At 46.3% G+C, this 12561-nt stretch overlaps 1 protein-coding gene across 2 annotated transcripts in view; it reads right to left on the bottom strand.

The window, feature by feature from the left end:
* The window catches only part of Ppa2 (inorganic pyrophosphatase 2), a 77447-nt gene extending 68971 nt beyond the window's left edge, over positions 1 to 8476 (bottom strand). The window contains exon 1 of one of the 2 annotated variants that reach the window (XM_087624955.1): positions 8285 to 8476. In XM_087624955.1, the coding sequence (XP_087481081.1) occupies positions 8285 to 8426 (142 nt within the window). In that variant the 5' untranslated portion in view covers positions 8427 to 8476. 2 annotated transcript variants of the gene reach the window in all.
* Between the last annotated feature and the right edge of the window lie 4085 nt (positions 8477 to 12561).

The following is a 12561-nucleotide window of genomic DNA, read 5'->3' as shown; positions in this document are numbered from 1 at the left end:
ATTAAACAACCCAACTGGAAAATGGGTTATAAATCTGAGCAAAAAAAATAAAATCTCAAGAGGAGAAGTGGAAGTGTCTAAGGTCTAAGGAACACTTCTTAAAATGATACTCACATTCTTAGCAATCAGGAAACTACAAGTTAAAACCACTTTAAGATTCCATATTAGCCTGGTAAGAATGCCCACCTTCAGGAACTCCCAGGACCACAAAGGCTGCCCGTCACAGGTGGTGGCAAAGGGGAATATTTATGTCCTGTTGGTGGGATTGTAAAGTAACAGAACCACTTTAGAAATTAATCTGGAGGTTCCTTTAAGAAAAGGAACAAAATCAAGACATAAAAAAGAAAAAAAAAACAAAAAAACAAAACAAAATCTAAAAACAGGACTGTCAAGTGATCTAGCTAATAAACCCAAAGAACTTTATATCTGACCGCAGAGACACTTCAAAATCCATGCTCAATGTTCTATTCACAATGACCAGTAAATGGAATCCAACTCCATGTCCAGCATAGCACATATAACAGTGGAATACTACTGAGCTGCAAAGTGTACAGAATATAAAAAAAATGAAATTTACTTGTAAATGTATTATGCAACTGGAAAAATTACATTTAGTGACGTCACGCCTCGCCCAACTGTAGAAACTCCTCATGTTCTCTCTCAAATGGAGATTCTGGCTTCTAATCTTTTGGGGCATACATGGAAGTCAGGAAACGACCTTTGGAGGAGACATGTTCAGGGAGGACAGTAGAGTACAAGTAAATGAAAGCCGTCGGGTAGAAGACTAAGGTGGAGAGGTTGGAGGACGGATGGGCGGGCATGGGAGGACGGGGTAACGAGGCTTCAGGGAGGGCTACCCTAAAATATGCGTGAAAACGCCATAGACAAACCCACGATTCCTCAACTTATTGGAGATAGATAATTGGAGGGGGGTCGAATACAGGGAATATGGAAGACAAAGGAAAAGATAGGGGTTAAGGGTTAACTGCGATAGAACAAAGAGATGCAGGAGAAGAGAGTCGTGAATAGGTTAACCACAATTATGAATATGAAAAAGCCTCATGGAAAACCAGTGGTTAGTGAGCTCTTTTAAAAGTCTCCTTTAAAAGGGGAGTTTGAATGAGGTACCCTACCTTATTGGACAGCAACTTTTCCAGAAGACGGCTATAAATAAAAATCTCGGGGCAAGGCGTGGGACACCCTGCTATGAGTGTCTTGGTCATGGACGCCCCAGAGGTCTTCAAACACACAGGCTATTGTCAGAGCCCTTGTTCCCCTTCTGGAGCAATATCCTACAACCATATTGCTGAGGACACCACACACTCTGGCTGCAGGACATAGACTAATGTCTAACAAAGAAGCAGCCTCCTGCTGACTGGCTTTCATACTGAGAGAATTTGCTATGCAAGAAAACAAATTCCTTCTCCTCCTTAACACTGGACGCTTCATGCTGAACCCGGACAAGCTGGGTAAGATGTGCTTACCGGTACAACAGGGGCACTGCTTTGATAAGGTCATCGACTGCTTTCAAACTGGACGAAGCCTGTTCCACAGGAGGGAATTTCATGTCTGGTACTATACTCTTGTCGATAGCCCATGGCTGGGATAAGTCACAGGCCCTAGACTAGCTGTTACTGCTGTTTTGCTAAGAGGTCATGTTGGGAAACTGCATTCCCAACATGTTTATGTTTATACTGGTAGATGTGGACTGCTGCCAACATTGGTTTAAAAAAAAAAGTGTGTAACTCGAAAAAAGATATCTATATAACCCCCACTATTACCAAGGTTCAGAGAGCATCAAGGAAGAGGGTATAGGGTGTCATGCAATGCTGTCTTCTGCATATGCCGTGGCTACTGCAGTCATAGCCTCAGAGTGTCTGTGCTCACCTGCACAAGACCAGTGAAAGATCGAGCCGGCTAAATCCCAGGACAGATGGGGCAGATGGCCTACAGTGCCATCCCTTAGCAAGGGGCTACTGGCTGTGGGTAGTCGCTGGGGGAGAATTATTCTTTTTCAGAAGATGGGACCACCGCTAGATTTCCCATGCTCTAGTGCATGGTTCCACATCCATGATAGACATAATGATATATAATGACACACACACACACACACACACACACACACACACAGAGGGGGTGGGGAGCTGGAAGGGATTTGGGGTGTGTTGGAAAAGGAAAGTAGGGCTAGATGTAAGATTTTGTTATATATAAGACTCAAAAATAAAGAAAAAATTTAAATGTCTAATTTTTTTAAATCAAATGAGAAAGAGAAACGGAGTGATTTGTATGTAGTGCACTTGAGACACTGAGCATCGTGATGCACACCTCACACGTGCACACATCTGTATGCACGCCTGTCTGAACAGCCAAGGCAATTCTTTGATTACTGCTATCCCCATGCCCAAGAGAAGCCGAGCTGAAGGACGTCATGTGAGGTCAGAGACGTCATGCCACAGCTAGTTCAGCCAGGTAGCTTGTCTGAGGTGATAAAGCCAGAACTGAAACTCATGTCTTGCTTGCTGGCCTGCGTCTGTCACCACAGCACAGCAGCTTCTGGAAGCTTCAGGAACCACCCTATAGGGTACTTCCCAAACTGAGCTCCGTGAAAGTCTAGAGCCACGGGGACAGTGGTTCTCAACTTTCCTGATGCCGTGACACCTTGATACAGATCCTCATGTTGTCGTGACCCTGAACCACGAAGCTATTTTCAGCGCTACTTCGTAACTGTAATTTTGCTACTGCTGTGAATAACCAGGTAAATATCTGATATGTGGCATATCTTATATGTGACCCCGATGAAAGGGCCATTTGGAGTCACAACCCACAGGTTGAGAAGCAGTGCACGAGGCCGTTAACAATGTTCTAAGAAGTAAGTCCCACGGTTCATCGTTTGGGACATGTTGCCTGCTGTGCATCAGAATTTTTCAGAACTTTAATGTGTACATTATTATTCTCCAAGATGGCAACGAGATGAAATGCTGTAGTTAAGTCACAAACCCCTGTGTTTGAAAGCAGAGCTAATGTCTCAAATGAACGCTTGTGTCCACGGAAGCACAGTTTGGATTACTGGCCTCTCTCTCACTTCACGATTTATGAAGTGACCTCAAGTAACATAAAGGGAGGAGAAAAACATTCAGCGAGTCACTAAGCGAGGCCACAAGGCAGCGAGGGGTGGACAGTCCCCAACGTGCCTTCCCGTCATCATTCAGTTTCATATCTCTATAGTTCTACAGATTCCGATTTTCAGAAAGCATTTCATCAGCCAATTACTCTTATTAATTGTGGAGGCAAAAAACAAACAAAAAAACCAAAACACCGCTGAAGCTCAAAAATGCTCTGTCTGTGCCTGGATCGATACCTCAGAGGCTTGGGATACGTTTGGAATACGGGCAATGCTTCCACTGCTCGACGGTGATTTTCATCCGTAACTCTGGCTTTTCTTCTGCTGAAGCAGAACACCCTTGTACTGCTCATAGGCATCCAGGTGGGCTCCTCTTATTTTATTTTATACTTTTGCTTTTACAATGAGTTACTGTAACCAGTAAATGTAACCAGTAGTTAGCATTTCCATCTTTCTGCTACTGTTCAAACTCTCTTTGAGTTATTGTGACTGTCTGGATAAAAAGCAGAATGTTCTTCAACTCCTCTTCCCCAGCTCACCTCCAGTTGCCTTCTGGTCATCCACCCTTCAGCAGTCCTGGTCCACCGGTGCCCTCTGGTGGTAGGCACAGGAATTGTCTAACTCTACTTTCCAGTAAGAATTAAGCCATTTGAACCCTTCCCCCAGATAGCACCCATTTTCATTTGGATTCTTGCCATTAGCTTCAGTAAAACATTTTGTCCGCTTTCTCCTTCTGTTCTTCCCTATTCGCTCTATTGAATAAAAATAAATTTTACTATGGCACCCTAGGTTCAGAATAATCTTAGGTACCTTTGGTGCTAAAAACAAAAACCAAAAAACTGTTACAATGTAGCCTTAGAGATGCCGTCCCAGACCTTGCCCGACACAGAGCACTTGAATTTCAACTGTGAATGTATTCGATGCCTTGAAGGATTGCTTGAGGATTAGGACAGGGTCGGCTGCCTCCTTCTAAGACTGAAGTGTCCTCCGCACACAGCAGGAGGACCAAGATTGAGATCCGGGCCCCTCCATCCCAAATCCAGCGCTTGGCCAACTGGGCAGTGGATTCCAGGACCTTGAACAGTTTTCCTCTGTGTTTTCACCTTCTTCCCAATCAGTTATTTCATTCTGAGGGCAGAGTGCGGGACTGTACTGTGCCCCCTGCACTGCTCAGCACACTTTTGGTAGACTATGCCGGGATCTAGGTAGGTTTTAACTCATTGTAACAGTAGTTTCAGGCTATGCCCCACCCCGAGAAACTCCACTCTACAAGCAGAACTGACTCCCTTTTGAGTTATGCATGCGGAAGCAGGAGGACTCTGTACCTTGGTGCACAGTTAAATAACCCGCCCTATCCAGTCCCAACTCCGAGGCACAGACCGATAAATATATCATCCCTAAAAGTTTGCACAGTGCTACTCTACCAAACTACCAGAGTAAAATGGGACTAAATGAGCACCTGGCCTATTAAAATCTTATCAGTGACTGGCAGGATAGCTCAGTGCAGAAAGACACTGCCAAGCCTAATAATATAACCTGCATTTGTTCTCCAGGACCCACATGTGTATACACACACACACACACACACACACACACACACACACACACACACACGCTATAACATCCTCACCTGGATGACACAAAGGAAAGCATGTTCGCAGAAACTGTGGGGAGGCCCACACTATAGATTACCATGTCCCCTCTTTGGGGTTTCTGGTTTCATTAATAAAAGAATCTAGAAAAAGACTTGAAAGGAAGTGTGACAACAAGCTTATTAGAAATTGAAGAAAAATCACCAGGGGTTGCAGTCTATGAATCCTGGCAGCTCCCTGGAAGACTAGGGAGAGGAAGAGAGAAAGCCATGGTTGGTAAGCAGCCACGTGGTGAAAGGGGGAGGGAGAGCTTCAGATAGGTTGGGAAAAAAGAAAGAACTATATTTCCTAAGAAACTCAGAATAGTGGGTGGGCTCAGCAGTGCTAAAGGCAGAAGTTCGGTAAGCGTCTATGCTGAGGTAGGGTTTCTAGGGAGGAGAAGTACCATATCTTTATTACATATTAAAGGCATAATTATTCCTCCCATCTCCTTAGCATATCATTAGGTGTGTCAGCCTCCCTGACAGCCAGCCTTGGCAAGGTGATTGACAGGCCCAGATGGATAAACTCTTATGGGGGTTGGTTGACTTAATGTTCTAATCTTTGGAGAACACCTGCACGCCTTGTCGCCACCCAGGGACAAAGGCGCATTCTTCCGGACAGGAGGAAACTGCTTCCCCTTTCTGAGCCTCTCCTGAGCTGAATATCCACCATCAGTGGTTTCCAAGAATGGTGCCCCCCTCAACCGTCTCCATAATTACTTAGAAGATGGGCAGAGAGTGGGAAGTAGAAATAACTCATTGTTTTAACCATAGAAATCTAGAGATCCAGAATGGACTAGTGTCTGGACTGGACTTCCAATCACACCTTCACATGTAGCTGCCAGGGCAGAAGCTGGGAGAAGAGACGAGGAACCAGAACTCCCTTCCAGCATTCCTGACCAGGTCAAAACCAAGGACATTTCCAACTTCTAGCTAAGCAAAACAAAAACAAAAACAAACAAAAACAAAACAAAACAAAACAACAACAAAACCCCAAGTCTACTTCCAGGATCCTCTGTCCTAAACTGCCTAACGTATTTCTACCTCCTGTCCTCATCAGGGACACTTGACCCTGAAGGATACTGACTCCCACCAACCTGTCCTCTGATCGTCAGCTGGGTCAAAGGACCAGGAGACAGACAGCTCCCACTATCCCTGGGGCTTCAGAGGCAGCCTTCTTCCAGCCCACTCCTCTGACTGGGCCTGGTTCTGCACATCAAGCTTCCATACTCCCAACATTTCACATGGACCACCTTACTTAACCTTGAAGCTCAGCTCAACTCTGACCCCGTGGCTCTTGGCCTGATTCAAACCTATGACTTATCAGATTTCCCAGCACCCTGAATGTGATTATCTCTGCAACAGCCAGCTTCTGCCTTTCTGTACAGCCACTGGGAACCCCTAGAGCAGGGACAGCCTCTTTAACTCTTCTGCAGCTATTCTGTAACCGACACAAATAACTGTATTTACCTCGGGGCGTGTGTGTGTGTGTGTGTGTGTGTGTGTGTGTGTGTGTGTGTGTGTGTGTGAGAGAGAGAGAGAGAGAGAGAGAGAGAGAGAGAGAGAGATATCTTGGCCTGGTTTGAGCTAGGGAGGATAACGATGTGGGCAAAGTGCTCGGCTGTCTATGTGAGCAAGCCTAAGGATCTGAGTTCACTTCCCAGAACCCAGGCAGCAAAGGCAAGCATGGTGGTGCCCACTTAGTATTCCAGTGTTGGGGACACAGACACCAAGAGATCTCTGTTGCTACTGACCATCTAGCCTCAGCTATCTCCAGATCAGTGAGACGCTGTCTCAAAAGATATAGTAGACAGCATCCAAAGACTCCACACATGTGCGCATGTACCCGTGCACAAAAAAAACCCTGCGTTTGCCGGGGCCAGTGGTCAGGGCAAAGTGGGGCTCCAGGAAACCCATGCAACTTCTCAATGTACTGTTATTCGATCAATTCTGACACTGAGGAAAGACTAATGTGTTTCTAGCAGAACACATTCATGGCAGATTACTGCACATTGAAAACCCAAGACACGACCACCATATTAGGCTTTTTGCCATTGTATAACAGGAACTCTTCCAAACACATTGCCAGTGCCTGTTACATTGTAGCCGTGGGAAACACAATCCATTCAGAAATCAGCACACTCATTAAAGGCTTCTCTTCCTTCGCTGTTTTATTTTTATGGCTGTTCTTGTTTTGAGACTGTTGCCTATCCAGGCTCCAGTTGTGTACACGCCCTCTTTTAAAAAGACCTAATCCATCTTGCCAAAAACGAGAAACAAGACAGGGTGGGCGTAGAGGAGAAAAGAGAAACTACTTGTGAAGAGACTGTTCAGTGTCAGATGCATTACAACTACAGAGACTGCCATTTGAGGTGCCCCGTGTGTTCAATCCTGGAGGCAGAGGCAAGTGCATATTCCACTCGGGTTCTGTGCTCAGGGTACACGGTTGAGACCCTGTCTCAAAACACAACAAAACAGAAAGACAAGAGTCTAAGCTAGGTTTGCTCCTTTATCGAAAAACACACCCTCAACCGCAAGCTCCAGAAAAGTAACTAGAATCATCAAAGAACAGTTATTAATGATTTCAAGTTACACTCTGAGCCCGGTGACTACTTTGAACACATAATAGCAATTTCTGCAGCCCTATTTTACAGAGAAAAAAAAAATTCTAATGCTTAGCAAGTTAAGACATTCGCCCAGGATGGGGTCCTGGAGGAAAAGGTTTGTCTTTCCAAGATTCCAGCTTCACCCCTTCAGGGCGGAGCCTCCCTAACAGGTGTGCACAAGACTGGACATCGCTACAGCTCCCCTACCAGGAATTAAGCACCCACTTGGCTATTTTCACGCTATTGTTAACCAGACCTACAGAGAGAAAAGAAGAGTAGCCAGGAGCTTGTCTGTCTTTCGTGGCCAGCCCAGGGTAGCACCAGACACCTCCCTCTAGGTTTTGCTCAATGTACAGTGCAAAAGGTGGTCCCACGTTTTTACCAGAACGCTAGCCAGTCTCCTGCTTGTTGGGTAGCATTCATGTGCAAACTTTTAGGTAAAAAATCAGTTTACTATTTTTTTGTTTTTGTTTTTGTTTTGTTTTGTTTTTAACTTACCGTACAAAACAAAAGGTTATGCGATGGCGTGTGCACACAAGCCTATCCCAGTGCCTGGCTCACAATCCCCTCCTACTTCCTCCCTCCCGTACGCCTGCGCTGACAGCAAGGTCGCAGGCAGACGAGGTTTCAGAGCGAAGACCCCGGTCCCTAAAGTTCTGCGTCCGTGCGGAGGCGGAAGGATTCAGCAGCACCCGGGAAGGCGGCGCGGGCGAGCGGCGAGCTACGGCGCAGAGGTCAGCGGGAGGAACGCGGCGCCGCGGGCCGGTTGCGGTCGCTGCAGAGAGCGGTTGGCCCCACGCCGCCCTGCGCGCCGAGACCGGTCCCCTCCGCCCCGGGCTTGAGCGCGGGCTGCCGACCCCGTCCGGCAGAGCACGGCGCCCGGGCTTCCCCGCGGGCCGGCGCGGAAGTAGTGGAACGACTTACTGAAGAACAGGCGGTAATCCTTCGAGCGGGGATGGCCCAGCTCCTCCGTGCGGTACAGGGACATGACGCGGCGCGGAGGGAGGGCGGCGGCCCCCACGCGCCACCCTCGGCCGACGCTCAGCAGTGGCAGCAGCGCGCGCATGGCGGACTGTATAGGGGAACCGGAGGGTCGTTGCTGGGCCCGGCGCGACTGCACGGCGGCGCCCCCTGCCGCCCGGAGCCCGCACTGCCTCCACGGTCGGCCTCAAGTGGCAGCACGTCCCACCCTCTTCTGGATTACTGGGGCCACCTACCTCCACTTTCCTCCACTTTCCTCCACTGCCCTCAGAGGCCTAAGACCATCAAGACAAGGAGATAAGGGCCTTGGTAGCCCCAGGAATTCACCATCACGCACCCACTCACACAGTATCTTCGAACCAAATTTCATACATTAATGAAATACACACACACACACACACACACACACACACACACACACGACTCTAATGTATAACGATTGAGCCTCCTTGTGAAGACATTTGACACAGACTTATCCTAAATCTGTAATTCCCTCAAACGCCACTTCCTCCATAAGGCCCTTTAATATTTAACCCAAGTACAGGTAACTTCTAACTTCTCTGCAGTTGCAAACATCACAAGTGTTTCTGTCCGGTCCAGTGGCCACAACTAGTTACTAAAGCAGTCTTTGGTCCAGCTAGCAATGGGAGCTATGGTTCTGGGGAAGGAACCAGCCGTGGGGCTGCCATTTTCCTTTTCTGTAGACCAGCTGCTTCCGGAGACCTCTACCAGTTTCCCTTCCAACTCTGAGCAGGGCTTACATCCTGGGCACCTACTGGATTCTTTCTGCACCTAAACTGTGATAGTTAAAATCAAAACCGGTTTTACCTAGGTTCCAGAAAGGACCTCTTAGAAATGCCACTAGCCACTTAGACATTGCTCAGCCTAGTCCCTAAAAACATTTTGACAGTGTCTTTGTAACATGTCAACCTGATTAGACTGAACTGCAAGCTAAGTTGTCCTATTTTTAAAAAAGGGGGGGGGGCATTTCCTTCCTGCCTTTATCTCATTGATTTATGTAATTTTGCTTATGTGTAAAAAAGAAAGCTTAAAATTTCACTTAAACTTCAAATCTTGGGAAAGAAATTCCTACTGAAACAAGGTTCTGGGCCGTCTACTAGTCAAGATTCTTAAACTCCAGATATGTGATTTAGGAGTATATAACTTTATGCCATTAAAAAATGGCTTGTTTTGGAACCGTGTAAATTCCCGTCTTTTGTTTTCTATAATTTGCTGCAATATTTGTGGATCAAAACCGAATATACGATACATGTTATGAGAACAAGGTTGACTTTACTGGTTAACTTTAAAATACAAATTTCCAAAGGTGTTTATTCAACAATGCTTGCCCATCTCAAATGTAGATGTTTGGAGCCTAACTCACTGGCTTTCCTCGGTGAACATCTGTGACCATCATGTAGCAAGTGTGAAGGTTTGAATAGGAATGGCCCCCATAGACTCCTGTGTTTGAATCTTTGGCTAACCATAAGGAGTAGCACTGTTAGGAGGTGTGGCCTTGTCGGAGTAGGTGTGGCCTTGTCGGAGTAGGTGTGGCCTTGTCGGAGTAGGTGTGGCCTTGTCGGAGGAAGCATATCATTGTAGGGGCTTGGCTTTGCGGTGTTCAAGCCCAGTGTGGAACACAGTCTGGTTGCCTTCCAATAAAGATGTCGAGCTCTTGGCTTCAGTTTCTCTAGCGCATCTGCCTGCACACTGCCATGCATCCCACCATGATAATAATGGACTAAACCTCTGAAACTGTTAGCCAGCCCCAACTCAATGTTTACTTTTAAAGGGTCGCCTTGGTCATGATGTCTCTTCACAGCAATGAAACCCAAACTAACACAACGAGTATGTGTTTTAATTCTTAATTCTAGGACTTTACAAGATGGGGATAAAGGCAAATGTGCAAAAAAAAAAAAAAAAAAAAAAAAAAGCTCTTGAACACATCTCCAGAATTTACAAATAAAATACAAAACTCATTGGTTTTGGAGGTTGGGGTGTCTGGTAGGTAGCCAAGCTTAGCCATCGTTCTGATTACGTATCTAGGGGTAGTGAGATGTCCAGGAACCAGTCCAATGTAGAGCCCAGGACTCTTAGTATATTAAGTAGCTTTTAGTCTATCAAAATTTAGTTTACAGACACTTCCCAATAAGTAAAATACCAGGTTGCTAACATCAAAGATAACTTCTTAGGTCTTCAGATTTTCAATTAAATGACTTTCCTTTTCCTGGAGTATGTGTGGAGCAGATGCTGTCAGTTTTCCAACTAAATGTGAGAGAAGGTGGTCCAAGTAAGACGTCATATGTACTCTAGGTTGGAGAGCTGAGTGGGCAGGGGTACCCACCACCCTAGACAAGGTCCAGACAATTCTAGGATGACGCCAGATCCGGGGCTGCAGAATTTGGAGTTCGCCTCCTGGGTTTAGGTAGGACTTGCTATGGTCTCATCATTCCTAACTGTGCCTTATTTCTTTTTGTTGAACCTTGTGCCATTATATATTAAAAATACATACCTTTCATTTACAGGGCCTCATCATAAGAGATCGATTGAGCCTGGACAAGCTTTATGCTTATACTCTTGAATACTCCTGGAACTTTAATATGTTGGGTACTTCATGAAATGTAATAAATACATTTCGTGTCATAAAATTAACATGGGATTATTTTTCCGGGGTAGAGGTGGACTATCATGATCTCAAAGTGACGTTTGGACGGTGTGTAGGCGGAACAGACTCTTGAGAGTTGACCTGTCAACTAGGTTTTAGAACACCAAAGAGACACACATCTAATTATCACTATGATATTATTTCCAGAGATGCTCAACTAGAGGAGGGGGAGGGGAGAGGGAGGAGTGGGAGTAGGGAGAGGAGGAGAACGAGAAGAACCTGACCTGAATGTGAATGGCACTATCCCACGGACTAGGGTCTTGGGACAAAGAAGGTGAGCTGACCGTCAGCGTTCATCTCTGCTTGCTGCCATGACAGCAAGCATGACTCTGTGACTAGATGCCTGCAAGCCCTCCCCACCGTGATAGACTGTACCCACATCTCTAAGCCGAAACACCACTGTCCTCCTTAAGTGGCTTTTCTCAGTTTCACAGCACGGATAAACGTGTCTAATATACTACCGAATTGTCTGTGCGTTCCGCTCAGGTTTTCTGTGAACAGAAAACTGCTCCCCTTTTTTAGAGGCCCGTTTTCTAAAAAAAAAAAAAAAAAAAAAAAAGCCACACGACTGGACAGTGATGGCAAAAGACATGTCTCGAAAACTGTAGAATCGCTTTTCTTTTCCTTCTACTGTTCTCTCCACCCCTTCTTTCTTTTTCTTCTGCCGCGTCTTCAAACGGAGCCTCACTGTGTAGCCTAGGCTGGCCGCGGCGCCCCTACTGCTGGCATTACCAGTAGCGAGTACACTCATTTAAGCTTAGATGCTTACATTCCTTTTTCCTTATTAGTTGCTACGTCTGGCTCTATCACCTAGTAAGCAGCACTCTCGTGGCTTCCTGACTCACAGCCCCTAATGCTGTTATTGTCAGATGCCCCGCCCCTGGCATACATTTGCTTCCGACTCAGACTCGCTTTCATGAGCATCTGTCTATTCAGCTCCATGCACTGACTGCCGACCCGAGAACAGCCATTACCCATGAATGTTAATGGAGCGATGTGACTGCGTCCTTTCATGAGTGCTTCCATTCTCCGAGAGGTTTTTAATATACCATCCTTTATTAGTACCAATAGCAAATTTGTTTAGCTTTATTTTTTTTTTTTATTAACTTGAGTATTTCTTATATACATTTCGAGTGTTATTCCCTTTCCCGGTTTCCGGGCAAACATCCCCCTCCCCCCTCCCCTTCCTTATGGGTGTTCCCCTCCCAACCCTCCCCCCATTGCCGCCCTCCCCCCATAGACTAGTTCACTGTGGGTTCAGTCTTAGCAGGACCCAGGGCTTCCCCTTCCACTGGTGCTCTTACTAGGATATTCATTGCTACCTATGGGGTCAGAGTCCAGGGTCAGTCCATGTATAGTCTTTAGGTAGTGGCTTAGTCCCTGGAAGCTCTGGTTGCTTGGCATTGTTGTACTTTTGGGGTCTCGAGCCCCTTCAAGCTCTTCCAGTTCTTTCTCTGATTCCTTCAATAGGGGACCTATTCTCAGTTCAGTGGTTTGCTGCTGGCATTCGCCTCTATATTTGCTGTATTCTGGCTGTGTCTCTCAGGAGCGATCT

Source organism: Rattus norvegicus, chromosome 2 (assembly GCF_021556685.1).
Source record: "Rattus norvegicus strain SHRSP/BbbUtx chromosome 2, alternate assembly SHRSP_T2T, whole genome shotgun sequence".
Taxonomy (NCBI): domain Eukaryota; kingdom Metazoa; phylum Chordata; class Mammalia; order Rodentia; family Muridae; genus Rattus; species Rattus norvegicus.
This window is presented reverse-complemented; position numbering and strand designations above follow the sequence as displayed.